The sequence below is a fragment of the Rhipicephalus microplus genome, chromosome 3 (genome assembly GCF_043290135.1).
Source record: "Rhipicephalus microplus isolate Deutch F79 chromosome 3, USDA_Rmic, whole genome shotgun sequence".
NCBI lineage: Eukaryota > Metazoa > Arthropoda > Arachnida > Ixodida > Ixodidae > Rhipicephalus > Rhipicephalus microplus.
The window spans coordinates 95,393,420-95,419,506 of NC_134702.1; the positions used below are offsets into that span (position 1 = coordinate 95,393,420).

General features: G+C 43.3%; 1 protein-coding gene across 3 annotated transcripts in view; it reads left to right on the forward strand.

The window, feature by feature from the left end:
* Nucleotides 1-1,468: 1,468 nt before the first annotated feature.
* LOC119186778 (A disintegrin and metalloproteinase with thrombospondin motifs like) overlaps nt 1,469-26,087 on the forward strand; it is a 64,154-nt gene continuing 39,535 nt past the window's right edge. The window contains exons 1-8 of one of the 3 annotated variants that reach the window (XM_075890011.1): nt 1,469-1,733; nt 2,878-3,116; nt 9,545-9,677; nt 12,597-12,635; nt 16,434-16,558; nt 23,658-23,726; nt 23,785-23,915; nt 25,691-25,740. In XM_075890011.1, the coding sequence (XP_075746126.1) occupies nt 16,541-16,558; nt 23,658-23,726; nt 23,785-23,915; nt 25,691-25,740 (268 nt within the window). In that variant the 5' untranslated portion in view covers nt 1,469-1,733; nt 2,878-3,116; nt 9,545-9,677; nt 12,597-12,635; nt 16,434-16,540. Of the gene's footprint in view, nt 1,734-2,877; nt 3,117-4,853; nt 4,941-9,544; nt 9,678-12,596; nt 12,636-16,433; nt 16,559-23,657; nt 23,727-23,784; nt 23,916-25,690; nt 25,741-26,087 lie in introns of all 3 variants that reach the window. The other 2 variants (XM_075890012.1, XM_075890013.1) reach the window with 2 other exon arrangements.

Here is a 26,087-nt window from a genome sequence, read left to right on the forward strand (position 1 = left end):
TTACTCAAGTGGTGTATTCTTACTGTATAGAGCAAGTTGTAATCGCCCTTCAATAGGTAATTAGGAGCACACCAAAAGGAGCAGCTACACCAGCTACACAAAAGGATCCACTGGCTCCTTTTCAATAAAGATGGTTCCTGGTCAGTATCCGCCTCTTCACTGGGGCACGCATTGTGGGCTAGCTACAGTCCATATCCTCACAATTGGCGTCCAACGGCAAGCTACTGCAGAAGCGGTGACGCAGAAAAACAAGCGGACGTGGAGTCCAAGGCGCGGGAAGCTGCCCCAGCACGGCGACGCTAGAAAGCGGACCCTGAAATGGCGAGAGCGTCAGAAACAACGGCAAAACATCGAAAACGTTCACTACCTGAGGTTGCTTGTACCGATGCTCGGTTCAAGCGGGATTTCCTTGACCGGAGTTTCGAGCACAGCTGCAAGGTGTTTGCCGCTTTGCAAATACTTCGGACAGCTGCGACGTAATTTGGGGAAAATCGCCAACATTCAAATCAAACCGTCTCAGACGAACGCCATTGCTGTGCTGCGGTGAAATTTCCCCGGCGTTGATGCTCACAGCGAATTCTCGGTTCACGCTCTACGTGCAAAACGAAGTCCGCACCCCAATGCCATATACGACTAATAAAACAACATTGTATATGCTCTACGCACGCATTGTCACCAATTTGCATGTTCGAGTGAGAATCGTACGGATGATTCACGGTTAGTCATGCATATGATCCACCGGTGCTTTACCTACTCATCATCATTCACTTTGTGGATATGCGGAGATTATTTTTCGTCTACGCATGCAGGTTAATCTTTCCTAAATATCTAACCCAATTGAATTCTTATTCTTTTGTTCGCTAAATATGTAGGCTTGGCTAAGACAGCAGAAAGAAACGTGATATTTTTATATCTGTATAAATACGGATGCAATCGACGTTATTGTTCTATTTCATTTAAACAAGAATATGTTGAAGCTGACGTCCACCGAACTGTTGTAGCAGTACCGATGCAAGGCTGCTGACCCGAAAGTCTTGGTTTCGACCCCGGCCGCGGCCGTCAAGTCTTTATGGAGGCGAAATGAAAAGGCCCATGTACTGCCTAATGTACACCAGATAAAAAAATTCTGAGCTCTACACTACACCGTTCCTCATATTCATATCGTGGTTTTGGGACTTATTATTGGCGTCTTTTCAAGGAGTGCGAAGGCCCCCATATACAACTGTAGTTTCATTGAGATCGTATATTATAAGGGCACTACGTTTACATATCCGTTAAGGTTCGAGTTCAGTGAATAGTAAAGATTGCTTCCGGACAACCTATTCTAACTATGCACCTGCGCAGAAATAAAATATCTAAACCAACGTAAGGTTCTGGTGTGGGTGTCATTCATATTAGCCGTAGCAGAGGTCGCCACTTTAAATGCACAATCATTCGAAGAGAAAATTTACTTTGGTGCACTACTCTAACTAATAAATGCTTGCAGCGGACGCGAAAACGAAGAGGCACAGCTTGTACACTGACGCGAGGCCCTTGTGATTGTTCTAAAGCAGTTTGAACAATACAGACATAGTCTTAGACTCGCAGAACCAGTCAAAGTGACTTTATAAAAAATAGGTGATAGTGAAGAAATTCTAATTTTTAAACCCCCGAACTAATTCTAAAATAGTGTCGAGGAATCAGTGAAATGCCCGTGCTGCTGCTCCGCGCTTATGTCTCCATCGTGGTAATCGGTAAGTACTTTCACAAATAATATTCTTCGATAGACGTCAATTGACATTTTACGCGCAATAGTCCGAAAGAATGATATAATGAAAATATTTTTCTTATCGCCTAAACAACGTAATGTTCAAAAATAGAAGCCTAAGAACGGCGCTACAATTTTCATCTTATGGCAATTTTATGCCCCGCGTTAAGCCGGCGAGAGGAAATTACAAGAAAGTCAATAACAACCAAACGCTAATGCCCAGTTGTTGTGCAGCCGGGAAAGTCCCTATGAAAACATACCAATGAGCGTGAAATAACTCTCGTTGGCAAACGGCGCATTCCACATTAATTCAAGGCACACACAGACAATAACCTTATCCAGGTGTTTGTGATGGATGACGTGGTCCATCCAACCGCTAAACTGTGACTCCCTCGACTCTATAGAGCGATTGTCGATTGTTCTTAGTTCGTTGGTTTTTTTTGTTCAGTCATAACGCACAAACTTGAAAAGAGGTCGGCAGTAAACGCAGGCTTGGATACATCAATGGAAGTGGATTTTCTTAAGACGCTATGCCGTGAAGCGCACGTGCTCGAGGACCAGTTTATTTCACTTCACCGAGTGTGCGTTTAGAAAGCGCAAAGACAATAGGTAGAGCTTGTATCGAGGATACATCACGTACTATCACCATAGACGGTATAATCAAGTCATTCATCGGACTATTTTAATATCTGCTGCCACACCAAGCTGCTTCACAGCACTCTGCTTCAGTAATATTTATTTGTGGCAATTACAATCTAGGAAATGTTGATTTGTTTTCTTGGAATTTTCCAGTATCTTTAGCTGGATTAAAAATTTCGCACACTTTTTCTTGTGTTTTCTCTGCTTAATAAGAATGCAAAATGCTGCACTGGAATCACGACATACAGTTTTCCGATTGTGCCAAATGGTGATTCCCATTTATAACACGAGGAGTACAGTACTTCTATGAGTTGACACACAGAACCAGTGTGCTATGTGAGATTATTGAGAAAATATGTGCTCTTTCGTCTTATAAAATATTTGTGGTACAATGATGCACTCAGCTACTGTGGTCTAGAAGTGAAGTATTTAGTATCGCTAATGCATAGCGATTGTATTGATCATTGATCGAAAGAATTACTTCGTGCCAGGTATTCAAAGAATGTCCTTCTTCGTGGACCTGTCCGGCGCATACCCATTCACAAGCAAGCAAGCCGATTCTAGCACAGAGGGTGTTACGGTTTACCCCCAAGTGTACGAAAGCAGACAGCAAAACTTGGAAAAAATGCTGGTTATTGACGGGTACTCTCTTAATCTAAAGAAAGCTTCCGTTCTTGCCGACACAGTCCTTCTGCTAGAAGTAACAGAAAATGGTACTGCCGAACAATACGTAAGTGCAAGCTATCTTTTGAAATATTTTATAATCTGTTTGATTACGCATTGAGACGAGAGTCACGAAGCCATAGTGAGAGCCCCCATGAATTGTTGAAAGGGTTTCGCCCTAATACTAGCATGATAATGAAGGGACTTCGCAATCCAGCCACCATGAAAACGAACAAATGACAAGAACAAAGAAAGAGACGAAGCAACAAACGAACAAAATAAAGGTTGATTTGTGTAATATAAACACACTCTTACGTCTTTCTATTGCTGTAATGCGCTAACTTTTTATGGAAGAGTTATGGTTTGTTAATGATCTCCCCCACTCGAGCTTCACCTACATATCATCATTAATTTCGTGGATGTAGTGTAATTTTTATTCGTGGCCTCTTGTAACCTGTTTGGTCAAAAGGAGGACACAAATAAAGTAAGTTTAAAGTTTGCAGCTGTCTCTTTCCGGTCTTTCTGTGTCCTTGTATTCATTTGCGCACAATTGTTTACCTTGAAGCGTGCTTATAAAGGTGTTGAACCAAACTCGAACCCAGACCAAAAACTGCAGGTGAGCTTCTGTTGTGCAGCTACGTTTATTCACATTCTAAGCCATTGTTGCAGAGTGATCACTTTTAAAATGATTAGAATATCAGTGTTCGAGAACCTAGCTTTATGAAGAAGATTACTCAGCTGCTCTCCCCTTCATACAGTTTTTTCCTGTTCTGCGGCACGGATTCATCTTCCGCGGCTTCGTCCATGCGTTCTACCCCATCCACCTATTCAAGCCAAAAGAGAAAAAAAATTACATCGATGCACAGAAGCACAGGTGTCCCGACATCCTAGCGGCTTCTAAAGATACTGCACACATACCACTGTACGAAAAGCAGCACCTGACGTTTCGATCCTTCAATACACTTGCCTTTACGCCTTGATCAGGATGCTCTGTGGTATGGCGTCAAGGGTTACAGGAAGACAGTTGGCATCTATAAACGTGATTGTTATAATTATATATTGTTCCTTTATTCGGTAATTATAATTAAGAAAGTTTGGGCTGATAAGCTACCTTATGATGATTCAAAACGTGCTGGGTGACCCAGACATGTGTCACCGGTGGAATAGCATGCGACATATACCCCGCGTCATTCACACTGGAAGAATGGTGAAACCTCCGTTGCTTCATAACACAATTGGTCACGTTGAAAACGTTGCTGCCACAAAAGTTATAATATACATTCAGCAATGACTGAAGCTGACGTAGTTGGTACGACATATATGTAAAGCATCAAGCCCCCCCTCCCCCCTTTAAAAGAACGCTATGTGCGCAGGAGTAGCACGAATCTCCAGGTTTTTTTAAAGGAATGTACAGTCAACCAAAACCGCTTGCGGACCTCGCGCACCATTGCCAAACTACCGGTCCGGATGGATGGATGGATGGATGGATAGATGGATGGATGGATGGATGGATGGATGGATGGATAGATGGATGGATGGATGGATGGATGGATGGATGGATATGAATGGATATGGATGGATGGATGGATGGATGGATATAAATGGATATGGATGGATGGATATGGATGGATGGATGGATGGATGGATGGATGGATGGATGGATGGATGGATGGATGGATGGTTGGATGGATGGATGGATGGATGGATGTGGCTGTACCCTTTAAATCGGGTGGCAGCTAACACCACCTAGCCGTAATACTTAGTGAACTAATCATTAGATTTTTCTCTTTTTTCCTCTAAATAGGGAGGTTGAGTACTCGTACTTTGCCATGAAGGGTTCATTTTATCTCGTGCCTTGACTTTAGCCACCAATCAGATAACCTCCTTCTAGGTAAGTCTACCCGCTTAAAGTCTATTTTGCCCTCCCTGTTCCTAAACCCCAGTGCTTTGAAAAACTCTGTGCCATCATCCTTAACTCTAGGGTGAAGCCCTTTACAGAACATTATCAAGTGCTCGACAGTTTCTTCTTCCTCTCCAGACGCACAGCATACTGTGTCTACCCCTTCGTATTCGGCCCGATATGTATTGGTTCGCAACACTGCCGTCCTGGCCTCAAACAATAGGGAACTACCCCGAGTATTATCATAGATCCTTTCCCTGGCAATTTCCTGCGTAAAAGTGCTATAGATCTCTAGTGCGGACTTCTTAATCATGCCAATTCTCCACATGTCAGTCTCCGTTTCCTTCACTTTCTTCTTAACCGATAGTTCTTTTCGGTTTGGCCACCTGCTGTTTTGTGAGTATTTACATTTCAATTTCCTGGTTCCCTTCCTCCATTTTGTATCGACATTCTTCATGTACAAGTAGCTGAAAACCTTCCTAGCCCTACGCTCCTCCCCAATTTCTCCCAATCGCTTCTCAAATTTTATCTTGCTGCTAGCATCCCTGCCCTCAAATGATGTCCATCCCATATCACCTTGTACTCCCTGATTTGGTGTATTCCCGCGAGCTCCTAAAGCAAGCCTTATACCCATTCCACGTTGCTTAATTTCTAATCTTGCTTGAAATTCTGATCTTATGCACAAGACCGCATTGCCGAACGTCAGACCAAGAACCATGACGCCTTTCCCTATTCCTCCCACAACATCATACCTATTGTAATTCCACAGTGCCCTATTTTTCATCACTGCTGCATTCCTGTTACCTTTAGTAGTCACGTATATTTCGTGTTCCCTTAGGTACTCGGTCCCAGTGCTTATCCATACGGCCGGATATTTGTATTTATCTGTTATCTCTAGCGTGACCTCCTCTATTCTAAGCTCACTATCTTCATTATCATTGAAAATCATGACTGCTAATTTTTCCTTACTGAATCTAAAATCTAACCTATCTCCCTCATTACCGCAGATGTCCATCAATCTCTGCAAATCTTCCTTGTTGTCGGCCATTAGCACTATGTCATCTGCGTACATTAATGCTGGTAGTGCCTGATCAGTGAGTTTTCCTTGTTTGACTAAAGAGAGGTTGAAGCCCAGTCCACTTCTCTCTAATTTGGCCTCTAATCCTTGTAGGTACATCATGAATAATAAGGGTGACAGGGGACACCCCTGCCTAAGCCCCCGTTTTACCTCTGCAGGCTTGGAAACCTGTTTTTCCCACTTTATAACTACCTTGTTACCTTTATAGATATCCTTTAAAATATTAATGACTACACGTTGCACGCCTAGTGTGTCCAGTATTTCCTACTGTTCCTCTTGAACCACGCTATCGTACGCTCCCTTGATATCCAAAAATGCTAGCCACAGGAGCATATGTTCCTTTTTTGCTATTTCGATGCACTGCGTCAGTCAGAACACATTGTCTTCCGACCTCCTGTGTTTCTGAAACCCATTCTGCAGTTCCCCCAGCACCCCATCATCCTCTATCTATGCCTGCAGTGCAGTCTTTCCTTTATAATCTGCATCGCCAGCCTGTAGACCACTGATGTCACTGTTATAGGACAGTAGGTAATTATCTCAGCTTTATCCCCCTTTTCTTTATAGATCATGCTCATCCTGCTAAGTTTATATTCATAGGGTACTTCACCATCGATTATTAGTACGCTCATTGCCTCTCTGAAAGCATGCTTAGACTTCGGACCTAATGTCTTTATCAGCATAATTGGAATGCCATCTGAGCCTGTTGATGTACTACTAGGAACCCTTTTCTCAGCCCTTTCCCACTCTCGTTGTGAAAATTGAGCCTTTGCACCACTTGATTCACCTTCTCTATTGTGGTGCATAAAGCACTTCTTTGTCAAAATTTTTCTGTCACCTTTGTTCTTATATATTCAATAGCTTCGTCCCCTTCTAGCCTAGCACCTTGGGTGGTAGTTATAAACCTCTGCTCTAGGCTCGTCTCATTGCTTAGGGAGTTTAGATGGTTCCAAAATTTCGCAGCTGCCTTTCTATCTTTTTTATGTACTTCTGCCAGCCACTGAGCTCCCTTTCTTCTAATCTTTTCATTGATCAGAAGGGATGCATCCCTTCTACAGCTTAGAAAGGTTTCCCATTTTCTTTCAGCATCATCTGTCGGTTCACCCCGCTGCTTAGCATATCTGTGTTTCCTAGAGGCTTCCTGACGTTTTGCTAAGGCTTTCTTAACTTCCTCATCCCACCAATTTTCAGGTTTGTGTCTTCTTTGCCGGGGTGAATTGTCATGCGTCTTAGAAAGCTCTAGCTCAAACAGTCTAATTAGGTTCGTGTATGTCCACACTGTTTTATTATCCTCCGTGATTACTTTGTCAATTCGTTTAGCGGCTATTTTAATTGGCCTTTCTGGATAAAAATTTTCCTGTAGTTGCTCATCTTGTCTCCTTCCCACTTTCACTGTTCTTCCAAAACTTAGCTTGATACGTTTGTGATCACCACAAACGTATCACCCACCTCCGCACCATCTAGCCGTGCGCCATCTAGCGGCGCGCCATTTGTCCCACGTCCGCACCATCTAGCGGCGCACCATTTGTCCGCATCATCTAGCGGCGCGCCATCTACCATCGACTGCAGGGCGAGGCCGGAAATGGGTCTTCTTGATATTCACTGGCCTTTCAATTTTCTGCTGCCGCGTAGAGCATTGTTAGATTGAAGTTTTCGCGCTAAGCGCTTTTTTGCAGTATGGCCGTCACAGTTCTTCTTTCATAGCAGGATCAAATCTAACTTGGCGTGCCTGAAACGGCATACCATTGTCGAGTTGTCACTTCGTAATGAAGAGTGCGACCGATAAACTGTATGCTCATAGTCGGTTCTCGAAGCAGAAACACGTAGATAAAGATGCAAAAAAGCGCGTCGCATTGGAAAGCGAAGAGTTAAAATTATTTGTACCCAGCCAGAAAAGAGACCGGGCCTGGAATAGGGAGACATGCTTCTCGTGCTATCGACTACCGCTAACGTAGTGATAATGTCGTGAAGAGGCTTTTAGCCTAGCACTCGTGCCGTCCGGAAACGTTTGTGTTCGATTGTATCCTATATTCATAACGCGTCACCTCGTGAAGCATATATTCTTAAATTGCGCACCCTTCAAGCTCTTCAGCGCTGATCAGAGATCTGAAGTAACTAGGGGGCTTGCGAATAATCTACTGTAAGTGCTTCTGTAACCTTTTTGCCCAAGATACTTTTAGAAGGGGAGGAGGGGGGTCAGACCAACGCACATATAAACGTGAAATAAAAGTGTAATATAAATTTCACCTGTTTACACTGAGCCGTACCGCGTTTATAAGATTACTTTTCGGGTCACGCGCAGTTGTCAGCCACCACCACCGCTGCCGTCTGTAACAACATCGCTCGAAGGTAGAAAAGAAAAACAACCCTTGCACCAATGGCACAGTGGGGCTCAAACCGCGGTCTGCTGGGATCCTGCCCAGTATTCTACCACTGAGCTACACAATTTTTTTTCATCGTATTTTTTTCCAACAGTTTCCAACAGCTGGCTACACCGGTGCTTGTGACTTGTTGTCACGCTTGCCTTAAGCAGGCTTGATTTCGGGAAAGCAATCGCGTTAATACGACTTATAAAGCGTTTTACAACAGCGAAAGAACAACCAGTCGTTGCACAATGCAAGTAGCGTAACGAGTGGGCCGTCCAATGCTCCAAACCATCACAAAAGCTTGGTCTTGTTCCCCTCTTAACTGTGGCGTATACCCACTTCAGCCATAGTTCCTCATCGTCGTCAGCCACTGCATGAACAATTGGCACAAAATTCCTAGGAAGTGTTTTGAAGATGCCACGCTTTTCATAAGAATTACAAAAAATAGCATAGCGGAGGCCTGCCTACTACCCAAACGTTTATTAATAATGCCCTAGTGGGTACCAAGAAAGTGTACCAAGAAGGCATGGCGCTTTTTGTTTCAATCACTATTCACTATTTATTTCAAGCATAAGTGTTCACAGACGTTATGCGCAAGTTCACATGAAAGTTCACAGTCACGTGGAAGTGTTCACACAAGTTATACGCAGGTTCATAGCTCCCACTATGAGAGACACTTGTTCGAAGATCCGGACAAGCTGGCATCACTGATGCTCAAGCCAGTAGTTCCAGGAAATTATCACGTCGTGAGTGAAGAATTTTAAGTTACACGCTGTTGCCCCAAGTAGCCCTCATTTTGGGCACTGTAAAGTAGATGTGTTCAACCTATCTCAAAATCCTCACTGTTAGCCTGTATCTTGTACAAGCATGCAAGCGCACACAGAGGACTTGACCTCCCTTCTCCTACTCCCCTACCGAAACAAACTCCTGGCTATACATCCGTACATGACAATCTGTTTATACAAGACAGATTTGACAAAGAGGTCATGTAATATTTATACTGGGGAAAGTTCTTGTTATTGCCATTTTTCAGAAATCAACAAATAGATCAACGAAACAAAAAATAAACAAAAAATCAACAAATAGACCAAGTTCAATGCTGTAAAATATGCCATGCAACAACGGGGACAATAAAACCGCTCTCTATTTTTCAGACGGGCATGGTGAATCACACTCATAGAATTGAACCTTGTGAGAATTGGGAACGCACATCACAGAAAAGACTGGCGCACCGGATATAACTTATCCACATCGAAACTGGGATTTATGAAGTCGTGAATGATGTCGGTAAGCTGCAAGCTTTCTGCTGACTGCACCCTTCCTCCCGGCTTAGTATGTATGTATGTATGTATGTATGTATGTATTTATGTATGTATGTATGTATGTATGTATGTATGTATGTATGTATGTATGTATGTATGTATGTATAAATGTATGTATGTATGTATGTATGTATGCACGTATGTATGTACGTATGTGTGTATGTATGTATGTATGTATGTATGTATGTATGTATGTATGCTGATTGAAGATTGATTGAATGATTTGTGGGGTTTAACGTCCCAAAACGACCATTTGATTATGAGAGACGCGTAGTGGAGGACTCCGGAAATTTTGACCACCTGGGGTTCTTTAACGTGCACCCAAATCGGAGTACACGTGCATGTATGTATGTATGTATGTATGTATGTATGTATGTATGTATGTATGTATGTATGTATGTATGTATGTATGTATGTATGTATGTATGTATGTATGTATGTATGTATGTATGTATGTATGTATGTATGTATGTATGTATGTATGTATGTATGTACGTACGTATGTATGTATGTATGTATGTATGTATGTATGTATGCTACCTTACCTCTCATAACGATCACATGCTTTTAAAACTTGACCTCAAAACAATTGAAAAATGGTGCACTCTGTGGCTCATGCAACTAAACGCCAAAAAAAATGTAAATTCATGCACGTGTCGCTGAAACACTCTCATGCCCTACACCTACTCTTTGCATTCTCTTCCTATTGATCTGATTGATTCATACGGGTACCTCGGGGTTACCATCATTAGCAAGCTCAAATGGTTCGAACATATTCATAATCTGGTAGCCACCACTAACATATCTCTGGGATCTATTAGACGGTCCCTATCATCATCACCACCTTTGATCCGAAAACTTGCTTACGATATATTTACACACACTAAACTGGAAGTCGCATCGGCAATATAGAACCCACATCAAGCGTACATTGTTGACCTACTTGAAGCTGTCCAAAACCACGCAGCCCGTTTTATTATATCCCAGTACGACCGTCGGCTAAGTGTCACAAGTATCAAATCATCCCTTGACATTAAATTGTTATCACTTCGCAAAAAAACCTCTCGCTTATGCCTCTTTCATAAGCTCCATTGTAACTTTCCACACTTACGTGACATGTTTCTTCTCCCACCAAACCACACATTAAGCCACCTGTCCCGCTTCCTCAGTCTTTAAAAAATTCAATGCTCTACCAATTCGTACAACAACTCCTTCTTGCCAATAGCCATTGCAGAATGGAATAGTTTACGTGACAGTGTTGTAATTGTACATCACCCCATCAAATTTTGAAACAAGTTTATTGAGTGCTGATGCGTAATGAATTGAGATTTTTGTGTAATTGTGTTTTCATCTTGAGCGCATTATCTTTTACGTGCATTTTGATTATTTCATTGTAAATTTTATTTCTTTTTTTGGCTTTCCTAATGACTGTTTCAATTTTTTTTCTCTTGTGTATGCTAGCTCCCCCCTTGCGTAATACCCCAACAGGGGCCTTTAAGGGTAAATAAATGATGATGATGATTATGTATGTATGTATGTATGTATGTATGTATGTATGTATGTATGTATGTATGTATGTATGTATGTATGTATGTATGTGTCAATGCCGAGATCAACGACTTTATCACAGAACTGTGTGTGAGCCACCAGGTATGTATCTTACTTTCTGTACGAAGAAGGACACCAATATGTAACATTTCAAAGTACCTGAACACAAGGACACATGGGCTGTTGGAGGAGAGCTCAGGAAATATCTTCCCATGACAATTTATTGAAGTTGTGTTTCTTCAATGCTTCTTGCGCGGGCCCGATACTAGTAAAACTGGAGAAATAGCAAAATACTTTGCAAGATGCACTTAATAAATAAATCACCACATATCCAGGAAGTGAATGATGGTGAGTGTTCGAATCGCGGGTATCACTTAGCCTCTTTCAATCACTTAGAGGAAACGTGTCAAACCTTCCTGTGCGTTTAAAACGGGTAAGTGATGACGTTTTGGTGGGTAGCAGTAGCAGTGCGCAACGCCTTCGGCGTTTGGCAGCTGCTTCCCGCACTCTCGCAGCCTCCGGGTTCGCTTGCCGGCGCTGCCGTGCCGCTGCAGCTTCGCGAGTCTTCAACTCCGGGTCAGTTTGCCAGCGCTGTCTTTATGCAGCAGCTTCCCGAGCCCGCAACTCTGGTTCCGCTTGTCTGCGTTGCCTTGTTGCAGCCGCTCTGAAAGCCCTCAAATACGCATGCAGTTTTGTTGATGGTGATGGCAAATGCACAACCATGGCTGATATCATTGCTGCGGAGTTGCCAATCCAGAATCGGAATGAATTCGGAATCATTTCACATTTTTGCGGCCCCGGAATGGAAGGGCGACAAAACTTGGAGGAATGGAATTAAGCGCATTTTGCATGGAATAGAATGGGGACGAAATTACGTGCTTTTCCGAGAGTTGAGTATAGTCGACCACGTTCGCTGCATTTCGTATGTTTCGTAAATCTCCTAGCCTTACTTCGTATAACAGTTCGATGTGTTGCTATCGCATTCATCGCTATGGCCTTATGTCGAACAGTGACATTTTTGCTGGTTAAAATACTAGCAATGTTCCTTTGTTGAATATAATGAATATTTGTTTCAAATCAAGCATTTTGCAATTCTTGGGCTATTTAGAAAAATGTTACATTGTCATTTTAGCTCTGCTTTGAGAATAGCTGCCTTATTATTCGTAAACAAGTTCAAGGACAATTTGATTCGATTGTGTTCTGAAATTCGCTATCGCGCACTCCTAGCCACTGGGAATTCATGAAGTAGTCACACACTTCTGGTACCTGGAAAAACATAAGGGTCGTTTTTGGCCATTCTGCATGCCTGTAATATATTCACTCTTGTCTTTTTCAGAAAACCAGTTGGAAAATGAATCACGTAATCCAGAAATTGGTACGTCTCCGGACAAACATAACCCTGCCTTGAATAAATATAGCTGAGAAGTAACAGACAACAATGCCGAAGAAAGTATAGGAGTTGTCACAAGAAGTAATAGTGAAGTAAATGTTAAGAGCGAAAAGTGGTCGAAAAGCGGTCAAAATGTCTCGGTCCCTGCGGCTGGCAGGGACCGAACCTGCGACCTTCAAAAAACGGGTTCGCTGCTCTACCAAATGAGCTTCAGTGGTGGTCGTCTACCCGTCTAGTTTATGATGTGCTTTGAAACCTGAGAGTACTTGTGAGCATCACTAGTAGTTATGACGACAAGTATGGAGCACTCTTTTCCTGCCTGCTGTCTTCTCGTAGCCCCTGATCTTATCACAAACTGGCAGCTTAGAAATAATTTTTTTTTCTATTTTACCTGAAGGCACCAAATCGTGGAAAGAACTGAGCAGGTGATAAATAGTGGCAGAAGCCTAAAAGCTATGAAGGCAGACTTGTGAATAGAGGAAAAATCGAATGTATGCGTTGTGGAACAAGGAAGACAGCGTCATAACCAATCTGGATAGGATAGTGGAGATGGCGGAGGATTTCTACAGAGAGCTGTACAGAAGTCAAAAGAACCAGGATAATATGTGAGAAACAATAATGGATCAGATGAGTTTGACATCCTACCAGTAAAGACAGGGGAAATAAGGACAACCCTAGATGGAATGCAAAGATACCAATCTACTGGTGAGGATAAGGTAACAATGGACCTCCTGAAAGATGGCGGAGAAGTTGTGAAACTAGACATAGGCAAAAACCGGATGTATTCGCTGAGGGACAAGGAAGGCAAATTACCTAGCAGCAAGAATAGGATAGTTAAAACGGCGGAGGAGGTTTAGAGAGATCTGTACAGTAGTCGGGACAACCACAACCTTATTACAAGAATTTGCAGTAACCTAGATAACATCCCACCAGCAATGGTAGAAGTCAGAAAAGCTTTGAAGGGAATGCTAAGAGGCCAAGCTGCTGGTGAGGATCAGGTAACATCAGATCTGCTGAAAGATGGAGGATAGATTGTGTTAGAAAAACTAGCTACCTTATATAAATAGTGTCTCTTGACGGAAAGGGTGCCCGAATCTTGGAAGAATGCCATCAGCTTAATCCATAAGAAAAGAGACGTCAAAGATTTAAAAAATTACAGGCCGATCAGCATATTATCCAATCTCTACAAACCATTCACAAAAAAATAGCCAATAGAATTAGGGTGATATTAGAGTTAAATCAATCAAAGAACCAAGCAGTATTTCGTACCAGCTACTCCGCAATGGACCATATTCATAAAATCAATCAGGTAATAAAAAAATGTGCAGAATACAAGCAACTGATACATTGCTTTCATAGATTCCGAGAAGGCGTTTGACTCAGTCAAAACATCAGCAGTAAAGTTGGCACTACAAAATCAGGGCATCGAAGAACCCTACCTAAACGTACTGGAAGAAATCTACCAAGGATTCACAGCCACCGTAGTTCTCCTCAAAGAAGGTTACAGAATACCAATAAAGAATTGTGTAAGGCAGGGAGACATGATCTTTCCGATGCTATTCACGGCGTGGTCACACGAGGTATTCAGGACCCTAAAGACTGGGAAGAGTTAGGCATAAGAGTTAATGGAGAGTATTTTGGTAAACTGTGATTCAATGATGACATTGCCTTGATGAGTAACTCAGAGGACGAATTAGAGTTTATGATTGTTGAACTGCTCACAGAATTCAGAAAAGTAGGCCTGAAAATTCGTCATCATCATCATCATAATCATGATCACCCTGACTACGTCCACTGCAGGACAAAAGCCTCTCCCAAGTTCCGCCAGATAACCCGGTCATGTGCTTGCTGCTGCAAATTTATACCCACAAACTTCTTAATTTTATCTGCCCACCTAACTTTCTGTCTCCCCCTAACCCGCTTGCCTTCTCTGATAAACCAGTTAGTTACCCTTAATGACCAGCAGTTATCCTGTCTACGCACTACATGCCCGGCCCATGTCGATTTCTTCTTCTAGATTCGAACTATGAAATCCTTACACCCCGTTTGTTCCCTAATCCACTCTGCTCTCTTCTTGTCTCTTAAGGTTACACCTGTTATGTTTCTTTCAATTGCTCCCTGCGTCGTCCTCAATTTAAGCTGAACCCTATTTGTAAGTCTAAGAGTTTCTGCTCCGTAGTTAAGTACCGTCAAGATACAGCTGTTATATACCTTCCTCTTAAGGGATAGTGGCAATCTACCTGTCATAATTTGAGAGTGCTTGCCAATTGTGCTCCACCCCGTTCTTATTCTTCTAGTTACTTCAATCTCGTGCTTCGGCTCCGCTGTTATTACCTGCCATATGTAAACATAGTCTCTTACAAGTAAGTGCACTATTACCTATCTCGAGGCGCTGCTCTCTTCCGAGGTGGTTGCACATTACTTTCGTTTTCTGCTGATTAATTTTAAGACCCACCTTTCTGCTCTCCTTGTCTAACTCCGTAATCATGAGTTGCAATTCGTCCCCTGAGTTACTCTGCAATGCAATATCATCGGCGAAGCGTAGGTTACTAAGGTACTCTACATTAACTCTTATCCCTAACTGTTCTCATTATAGGCTTCTGAAAACCTCTCGTAAACACGCGTTAAACAGCATTGGGGAGATTGTGCCCCCCTGCCTTACACCCTTCTTGATTGGCATTCTGTTGCTTTCTTTATGAAGCATCATGGTAGCAGATGATCCCCTGTAGATTTCTCGCAAAGTGTTTATATATACTTCATCGACGCTCTGATTACGCAGTGTCTGCATGACGGCTGATATTTCTACTGAATCAAACGCCTTTTCGTAATCTATGAAGGCTATGTAGGTTACGAGAAGGCGTTTGATTCAGTAGAAATATTAGCCGTCACGCTGAAACCTAATATGCGCAAAACTAAAGTAATGTGCAATAGTCTCGGCAGAAACACCACTTTGCGATAGGTGGAGAGACACTGTAAGGTAAAGGAATATGTCTACTAAGGACATGTAGTAACAGTAGAGCCGAACCATGATAGTTAAATAACTAGGAAAATAAGGATGGGGTAGATAACATTCGGCAAGCATTCTCGAACCATGAATGGTCATTGGTCATTAATACTCAAGAGGAAGGTATATGACAGCTGCATGTTGCTAGTCTTTACTACTTACGGAGCAGAAACCTGGAGGCTTACAAAGAGGAATCAGCCTAAATTGAGGACGACGCAGCGAGCGATAGAAAGGAAAATGATAGGTGTTCCTCATGAGACAAGAAGAGAGCAGAGTGGGTCAAGGAACAAACCGGGCCGAAGGATATCATAGTTGAAATGAAGAAAAATAAATGTACATGAGTCGGACACGTAGCACGTAGGCAGGCGAACCGATGGTCATTAAGGGTATCTGGCTGGATTCCCATAGAAGGCAAACGCACGAAGGGGAGACAGAAAATCACGTGGGCCGATGAGATTAAATAGTTTGTGGTTATAACGTGGTAGTTTAAAGCGCAAGACCGGGTGGATTGGCGGATAATGGGAGAGGCGTTTGCAATGCAGTGGGCGTAGTCAGGATGATGATGATGATGATGATCATGATGCATCAAGTCTGCTAGAACAAGACCCTCACTGTGACTGAAGGAGAAAAACAAAAAAAATCAAGGGCTTGTTTTTGTTTTTTTATTTTAAACAAATTTATTCAGAAAAAGAAGGCTTTGATGTCTGTGGAAGTATACGAGATGTGGTTGGAGAATGATCCTTGTCAACCTCTTCTTTACGCTACATTTTCATTTACAGAAAGTCGTGACCTCCCAGAATCCTATACCGTGGAGACACACTTCATCACCGCTCTAAATCACACCGCGTACTTCGGCAATGAAACGGAAGAGCGCATAGCCTATGTTATGCTTTTTATGCATTCGGTAAGTGAGGACAGGAACGCCCAGAAACTTCAGTGTCGCTGTTGATGAGATTTAAACGGAAGTCAGTACTCAAGCTAAAAGTAGCTAAAGTAGTCAAGCCATCCACTCCTATTGAAATATTTGTACCCAAATTTTAGAGAAGTGGTATTATGTAACAAGTTTTAGTGTTGACAAAGAACTAATGTTATTTTGAATCAGTGATAAAATGAAAATATGTGCACAGTTTTTTTTTCCTCTTTCTACGTCTTCAAGTCCCACGCTAGTTGCAAATAAGTGAACACATTGTTTGTTCTGTGCGCCAGCATATAGTCTATGTAGAACATCTTCACTGTCAGGGGCAGAGTAAGATTGGAACATTCCAGGCAACCACTCAGTAGAAACGTAAACCATATAATAAAATTTTGCTCGAAGTCATAGGCCAAAAACGATTAGGAAGTTATCATAATTCCAGAACACCTTTAGGTTGTGTCATGGGGTCGAAGACGCAAAGCAAATCTTCATTTTCTCAAGGGTTGCTGTTTTTGTCAACTTCAAATGAGCACACGTGCTCTTGTGAAGTGCATCTGCATTAGAAGTTGGCCCATAGCGTCAAGCTTGTTCGCAGGCTACGTGAACAGCGTGCTAGCCACACATTTGCCAACATGCACGCAACGGTGCCAATTTTATCTTTGCCAGAAAGCGCAGCTCAATTTCATCTCTAATTGGTAAGTTATGTGGCTAATTAACACTATGTAAATTTTCTATTTGATTGGTGAAACCAACGACGTCTTCGCGAGTCCCCCACAGTGGGTGAGAGTAAAGCCAGATTGCTCCAATACTTTGTAAAACTAACTAGGTGAACAAGAACGAGGCCTTTGTCACTATATCTTAGTAGGCGTGTCGTACGTTGCGTAGAACTATCTGTCTGAAAACCAGGCTGTTTGCGAGCGTAGTGGACGCGCATGCATCGACTTTCACGTCAGGAGAGCTTGGAAACAGAAGGTAGTCCTTAGGCTTATTCGGAACTTTAACAACAAACAATAAGGGAGATGGAAAATAAATGAACCAACATAAATGTTAGTGTAGACAGAAAGTAGCCGCAATTCACGCCAACCTAAAATTTTAGTGACCAGACTCAGTCATAAAGCAGCTAATTTCACGTAATGTAGCCACGTACGACTTCCCTGAGTGGCTGTTTCTATGATAAACTAAACTGTCGTATGTTTTACATCAAGGAAAAATGGTGCTGTCATCATCCGAGCCACGCGGGCGCAGAAACGACACTCTGTGGTTATAATGCCTTCAATTCTTCATCACCCGCCACGCTGGTGTAGTCGTTACGGTGCTCAACTGCTGAAGCGGAGGTCGCAAGATCAAATCCCGGCAGCGGCGGCCTCGTTTTCGGTGGAGGCGAAAATGCTTAAAGGGGTAGTGACACAAAATTTCGGGGCTGAGAGAGCCTGCGGGGTCGATTCTTGTGAACATTCGTATGTCATCTAGAAGATATCAACAGTAAATATACCTTGGAAGGTATTTTAAATTCATTTTGAAGTTCGTTCGATCGACCGACTCCTTAGCGCTGTGAACATCATCGGAAGGGACCCCGAGGTGAACCCCTACTTCCTTCACGTCACCACGCTATGGTTAACAAAACAAGTTATGATGACTTAATAATCGCCCGCCAGTTTTTTTTTTTTTTTTTGCCGCGTTAGCTTTCGCAGTCTATATTTCTCGGCGGCTGGTTGTGAGTGTGTGGCCGTGGCGCATGCTTAGAAAGTTAAGTGTCTGGCGACATTCCAGTCTCGTTTCCTACCCGAAAAGTATTCTTTATGCAGACCGTGCGGAAGTGCGTCACAGTTTTGTGTGCGGACGTGGTCAAGAGCTGCACAAACTATGGCGACATTTGCACTCTGTTTTTTTGGAAAGCTCTCAATCCGAAACTGAAACTGATTGATAATGAGGGGCCTGTAATCAATTATCTGTCGCGTGCTGCAGCAAACAATATGTCGTGTCATGACTAACAGGCTCCCAGCAACGCCTTGCAGCAGAAAAACGCGAGGCCATGGCTTTTGCGTCAGTACCCCTTTAAGGCCCATGTACCCCAGATTGAGATGCACATTAAAGAATAACACAACAGCATACAATTAGCTTTATTGAGGGGTGATTCGGAAAGTACCTTTACGGGAGAGGCGCCACCGCGGGCGACTCCCATGTCGAGACGGGCAGGCCATCCCTGATTACCGTGTCGCTGGCGTTCTGGGGGTCCCGTAACTGAGCAGCGAGGTTGGAGCTGTAGAGCGCTTTCTCCAAACTCTGCTTCCGTGGTGAGATGATTGTTGTACCGTAAGAAGAGACACCACATGACCATGCGCTTCAAAGTGCAGAAGGGCTCTCCGTACTGCGAAAATCTGGCTACGGTGGTTCAAATTTTAGAGCCTTTCACTACCACGCCTCTCATAATAATATCTACGTGTTAGGACGTTGAACATCACATATTATTATTAAATTGTGGAAAAACAATTTTCGTTTTTGTCGGCGGAACTACCACTATAAACACAACTGCGGTGCTCTCCTCGATATATTCCACGATTTCCTTGAGTTCTGGCATGGTCTATCTGTTGTTATGAAAAGTCGTCGGCATTTGTGGTTCCCAAGAAGCAGCAATAGTTCTAGTCGTGATGCGACAAGGGCACAAACGCAGGCAGTCGACGCCATTGTGCTTTCTCGAAGATTTTCAAATGCATTCAAATGGGGACTCGCATTGTATTTATTGCAAAGCAGCTTTTCACTAAAAAGATTCTCGTCACTTCAGGCCAACAGCGTTTTAGTAGTACGTTAAAGATTTTCCAGATGTTCTCGAAGCTTTCCGCAACAATCCCATGACTGGACACCTTGGATATTTCCATAATGCAACAAGCGCCCAAAAGTACAAACACTCAGAAAGGACACATGACGAGCACTTCCTTGTACTTTTTAACGCAATAGCGTTAGAGAGCTTATGTCGCAGAAATCCCGCCATCGATATCAGCCCTGTTGTTTGTGAGCGAAAAATAGTCTTTACGTCTGTGACCGAAAACTCAAGTCACCAAGATCACCGCTGGAGGCCGCTACTTGTCCATGTGTTTGAGCTATCCTACTGAGAAAGCCAAACATTCGAAGAAAAAAATAAATGCTCAAGGTCACGAGGCGCGGTAGTTTCTTTGCCCTTGCCACACCTCCCTGCTTAGCTTTCAGCGCTTTCGTCGGGACTAGAGAAGAGATAATGCAATGGCAGCGTGTGACAAACCTTTGTGACTCCACTCGCACTGTGGAGTTACAAAGGCAATATTTCGACAGGCAATAAGATCTTCTAGTGAATTCATTCTGTGGTTACTTGAAAAAGTGTTTCATGGCCCCTTTAACGCATTTGTTCGACAGGTGTCAAGACAAAAACGAGCCCATCCGATGATTTGTAGGCGCATTTGGGAAGCCTCAATCTACGTCGATAAAGACTGGGATAGTGCAGCCATCACCGCTAAAACACACACAAGAACTTTCAAACAGCTCTACAAATAGACAACTATGTCCATCTAGCGGAAAACCTGTCATGCCTTTGTAGAGGCGCTGATCAAGCAAACAGCAAATGCTAGATAATGTGCTGTTATCTGTGAGGCATTGTGAGGCTCTTTATTGCCTTCTAGATGGCGTGCGCACGGGGTGTATCTTGGATGCCTTGCAGCTCTTGCTTTAGATAAAAAAAAACTGTATGTACCATTGGCGTGCGTGCGCTGCTGCGATCTGCTGTGTGCGTGTGTGTGTATGTAACACAACATATGAATATGTATGCACTTAGTGGTTGAAGAGCGCACTAGGGGCTGAATTTCGCTATCACGTTCAACTCTTAAAGGTGAAGCTTAAGGGTCCCCCCATTTTTGTACTTTTGGTGCTTTTTTCATTATGATCTTATACCAACATGCCGTACTGGCATTCCTAAATGAATTTTTTCGTTGTCTCACTAGAATGTATGCGAAGTATTATTTGCCTCGCCTCCCATGTCACTTACTGTGTCACTTACTACATAAGGGCTTACCGAGACCATAAAGATGGAATGCACCACCTACCAGACACGCCGAAGTTCTCCTGTCCCTAAAAGCTCTTCGCCGGCCGACCTTTAGACAAAATAATCTTCGCGACTTTGACTTTTAGAAATGAACGAATCGCCGTAGCCACAGTCTACACCTCCCGCTACGCCGAAAAGAGGGCCCTGCCGAACAGAAGCGCCGTCGAGGCAGCGAAATTCTTTCTTCAGTTCCTCGTTCTTCATCATGGTGCTGCAGAGGTTCTTGTCACCGACAGTAGTGGGACCATTACGGCTCACCTAACGTAGCCTATCATAAGATACAGCCATACAAGCCACCTACTACTTATAGATCAATGGCATCACTGAGCGTCCCGTCTAAATAGTAAAGGATACTTCGATGTCTCGGTGCACTTAACTAAGAAGTTGTCCCCGCCAGGGAGACGTACTCTCAGTGAAACTTGGCATGCATGAAGGTAAGGCATCAGGTGCACCCCAAGCCTCTCTCCCTGTGCGCTAGCGAAGTTTAAAACTTTATTCTTCCACTACTTTTTTTTAACATACGTTTCTTTCTTCAAACTTGTGTGCCTTTGCTGAATAGAGACCTTGCGTTTTCATACAAGAGCAAATACACAAGCGCTTTTTTAATTTTAACATCATCGACCCATTGCACGTATAACCATCTTTCTTACGCTCACAACGCGTGGAATGTCAAACGTACCCGCTTGCAAAAGACAAACCATGTCAAACAAACCAGCGTGCACACTAGGGCAAACGGACCGGAACCTAGGTCTGTTCCGTGTCAGCCTAGTGTTCTACAACTTAGCAATATCAGTCCTCGAAAACCTTACGCACAAACATCTTATATGAGTAGCATGCCGGGAAAGAACAGCGTTAACATACGCAATATAACGTGATCGCATAGTAAAATAACCAAGCATCACGTAGTACAACCTTTGTAACCAGGCATCACAAAATATAAATTCGATCACGAGTGGGTTGATGGATGCTTCCAACCCATTAAAAGGGGCTCAGCGATACTTCTAGATCGTCTTCAGCCATTGAACCAATTAATGGAGCATTGAGTACCTTGCAAGCGTACTTGTATTAGTAGCGCCAAGAGAGTTTGCAACGGTTTCTAGAAACAGCACTCTTGTAGCTTTCCCTGCGGCTCTGCTGCGGCTTTCTGCGCAGGCCTGGTGTTTTTCTTATTTTGTTTTTTCTTAACATTTTGTGTGACTGTGGTTAGAGACATCGGTAGTGGTGGTGGCGGAGAAATACAGCAGCCTTACTGCCTTACTTTTTCATAACAGCGTTTGTTGTAAAATGAGTTTGACAGATATATATATACGAAAGGCCCCAGCGGTCGCCCTAGGACTGCCACCAACCGCCTCCACTGACCATTTACTTGGCAAGGGAGCTCACATACGGTGGACTAAACGAAGCACCTTTCTCTACAACCAGGTCGAGAGACTCGAGCTCTCATGCACAGGACGAGTAGTGCTACGACATGATATGGAACCACCCTATAAGCGGACGAAGAACAAAAAGGCAAGATACCGTCACAGCTCCGAGAATCCTGCACATCCAAATCTCACGAGAAACGAAGACACGAACCAGTCGACTTCAGTCCAATACATTCGCGCATGGCATTTTATTGCATCATGCGAGATACAGCAATATCTGCTCATGCTCTTATATGGTAGATACTTCGTCACACCGAGTGCATTGCAAATCAAGTGACCCAGCGCTAAAAGGGGCAGCCACAAATGTCGACGCAAACCACCCCAGAAAATACTGGGAGGCTGCGATCTTGAAGCAGGATCAGGTGCAGTAGAGTCAACTCGTCGCCAGAGCCCGGCGAGCCGTCCGGGGGAGAACGTTCCTGCCTTCAAAGCCCCTCCCACATTTCATCGCAAGCGTTTGTACAACAGACGCCTTTTATTTCTCTTTCCTGTGCTTGTGTGGTATGCAGATTTTAGAAGTGACAAACGCTGCTTTCTCCAAGTCGACTTTAGTTTAAAAAAAACGCTTGGTAAATACTGATTCCTGTTTTTATCACGAACAGATCTTGCCTTTGACTGTTTCATAACATTTGCGAAGGATTCACAGGCGGTGTGAAATGACTTCTGCCCGTCTGACTGCGCGGTGCTTATCATGATTGATTGATTTGTGGAGTTTAACGTCCCAAAAGCACCATATGATTATGAGAGGCGCCGTAGTGGTGGGCTTCGAAAATTTGGCCACCTGAGGTTCTTTAACGTGTACCCAAACCTGAATAGATGGGCCTAGGACATTTCTGTCTCCATCGGAAATGCAGCCGTCGCAGCCGTGATTTGAACCCGTGACCTGCAGGTCAGCAGCCGAGTACCTTAGCCACTAGACCACCGCGGCGGGGCCAGTGCTTATTATGACGAGATACATACGGAAATTATGCCATATAGTTTTCCTCAAGTATATATATTCAGGAGAATGTTCTGTTACTTTCCTCTTTTCCGAACTACATAAATACCTACGTTAGCCTTCATGGTTTCATTGCCTAGGTGCCTACAGTCGGTGAATATAAATACGTCCACATCGGAAATGTTCAGTTGTGATTTATAGAGAAGCCTACAATCAACTTGATACATTGTCGCAATACCTTTATAAAGTGCGGAACCCTTTTGGGGGACTGCGCTAGGATATGTTTCCATCGCTAGCCGTAATTACCTTACCCAAAGACACGTATAACATTAAAAAAAAAGACGATACAAGGTCAACATGAAATGACAGGGAATAGGGAAAATGTGAAGAAAACCAGAAGTGCAAGAAAGAGAAAGAAATAAGCAGAGAGGAAGTAGGAAGAAAATAAAGACAGAAAAATACAGAAACACAGAAAAAGGGAATTACAACGATGGAGAATCAAAAAAGAAATAAAAAAACAACGCTGCCAAGTTTTGTATTTTTTTTAGACCTGAGACCATAGTGCAAAGCTGCCTTACATTTTTTTGCTAATTTTTGCTTGTGGCACACTATTTGTTCACAGCCATAGATGCACAGTTTTGTTTTGGTCTACCTTTGCAGGTGAGCCTCCGCTTTCAGCAACTCACGCCACCCGCCAGGATAGCGTTAACAGCAATAGAAGGGCTGCAGGTAAAGAAGACACGTTAGGATATTTTGCGTCCATGCTGATCAGAGCATTACCTTTCAGGCCAAAACAGACTATCTACATATACATGACGACGGACGGATCATGGTAGATCAAACATTGTCTGCATTGGGGAGTCTGGCACGTACCAGCGAAGTACACAAGAAGTCCGACATCCTCTATATGGCAGTCAGGTAAATGTACACAAAGGTTATTACATAACCTAAACTACTTCTTAAGTAATGAATGGAAAACGCTACCAGAGTCCATATTGCACCGTGGAAACTGCATATAAAACACCAAGAGCAGGTTGTGCTGCCTCAGTGGCCTTCACCGAGGAACAACGAACTATTGCTGCTACCGCTTCATTGCTGTAATGGTGTGCATGCTGCAAAGGCCAAAGTATTTAGAGGTGCAGATTTTATAGTAAAAAAATTACTAATAGGAGAGTGTGGGATTCCTGAATACAGTGCAAGGACACAGACAAATGGGTGCAGTTTTGTAGTTGTACACGTTGAAAGGATGAATAATCTTGATGTTCTAATTCATATTCTATAGATGGTGATCTTTTTTCCTCCTATGCCTTTGGTTTCAGTACTATCGGTCGGTACACCTGTGCTAAATAACACATTGGAATGTAAACTCACTCTTACCCAGCCAGCTAAAAGAAACAACCCCGCTTAATTCGTTGTCTCGTATTTTTTCGAGAGAATGACTTGCAACAATGATTACAGCAAGAGACTGTTTTAAGGCGTGTCGACTGTTTTGAAATAAACAAGAATGACAATGTGTGCGCCGTCGGTTAGCGCCGTTCAGTATATGGCAATGTTCTGCCGAAACAGGCCCAGACATGCAGACTCATTTGAGTTTTCACGCATTAGAGGCGAAGGAAGTATTTCTTTGTGAACCAGGTGCACATTTATTTGAGTCTCAATTTTTCTCCGAAGCTAAGATCCTCGGTTCATGGCTCTACGCGTTGCAGGCCAGCAAATCCACGCGGGCATTGCTAGGTTTTTTAAAGACGACTGGAACGTCACCGCTTATAGGCGTGCAATGGACAAGGTCACATAGACGATTGGAACTTTACTGCTTATAAGCGTGCAATGCACAGGCTCACATGTACCCACATCTTGCCCTTCACTTCTCTCTTTTAATCCCCTCAACTTTTCCCCCATGCTGGGTAACAACTTGGACAAGCGTAGGGTTGCCCTCCCTGCCCTTCATTTCTTCCCTTCTGCCTCCTGATATATCTATCTATCTATCTATCTATCTATCTATCTATCTATCTATCTATCTATCTATCTATCTATCTATCTATCTGAACATCCCAAAACCACCATATGATTATGAGAGACGCTGTAGTGGAGGGCTCTGGAAATTTCGACCACCTGGGGTTCTTTAACGTGCACCCAAATCTGAGAACACGGGCCTACAACATTTCCGCCTCCATCGTAAACGCAGCCCCCGCAGCCGGGGTTTGAACCCGTGACCTGAGGGTCAGCAGCCGAGTACCTTAGCCACTAGACCATCGTGGTGGAGGCAGCTATGATCACATGCTCAGGAAGTGCCCTGTGTTACGGGTTGAAGATATAACATCGTCCTAGTGGGATGCTGTGCTATGCAGTCTGGATTTAAGGACACAACTATGGGCAGTGCAACGGGCCCACGACAAGGTAGAAAGGTTATGTGGCACCGGCTATGTGCCAGTGCACGGCACGATGAAGCTAAATAAGGTTTTTCCATACCATACCATACTTATCTAGGCTATAACGAGAAGTAATTCCAATTAGCGAAACAACCAATACGCAGTAAATGATTCCAGATTTATTTCATTTTTTGTTTTGTAGTCACAGTGGTCATCTATAAAAAAACGTCTGATGTCTGTGAAAGATACATTTTATTGTGTATAGCAACATGAGTGAAATCAATTGGTGTGATATGTCACGTGTAAAATGTTTTTTTTTCTTAGTGCAGGTCTGGTTAAAATTAGACGTGGGAAAAACCTTGGCGGTACTTTAGGTAAGTGACTTAATGTGACAGCTTAACGTCTGCCCTATCATGTATTTGCTGGAGCGGGTTATCTCGATAGAATGTGCAGTGGTTCACCTTGATATCTCGAACTACGCAGCATGAACTCGGAACTGCACAAGCGACATCTGCAGTGATAAACAAGCCCCACCTTAGCAAGCGTGGCGCCAACGACGAGCTTAGTTTGCATATTTTATTCTTGAGTGTCACCACGCATGCAACACCCAATTTGGCCATCGGAGGCTTTCTGATCGGTTTAGCGCAAAAAAAAGTGGACCATTCTTGGCATGATATGGTACCACGAACCGAGAATAACTTCACAGTATAAAATGCACCAA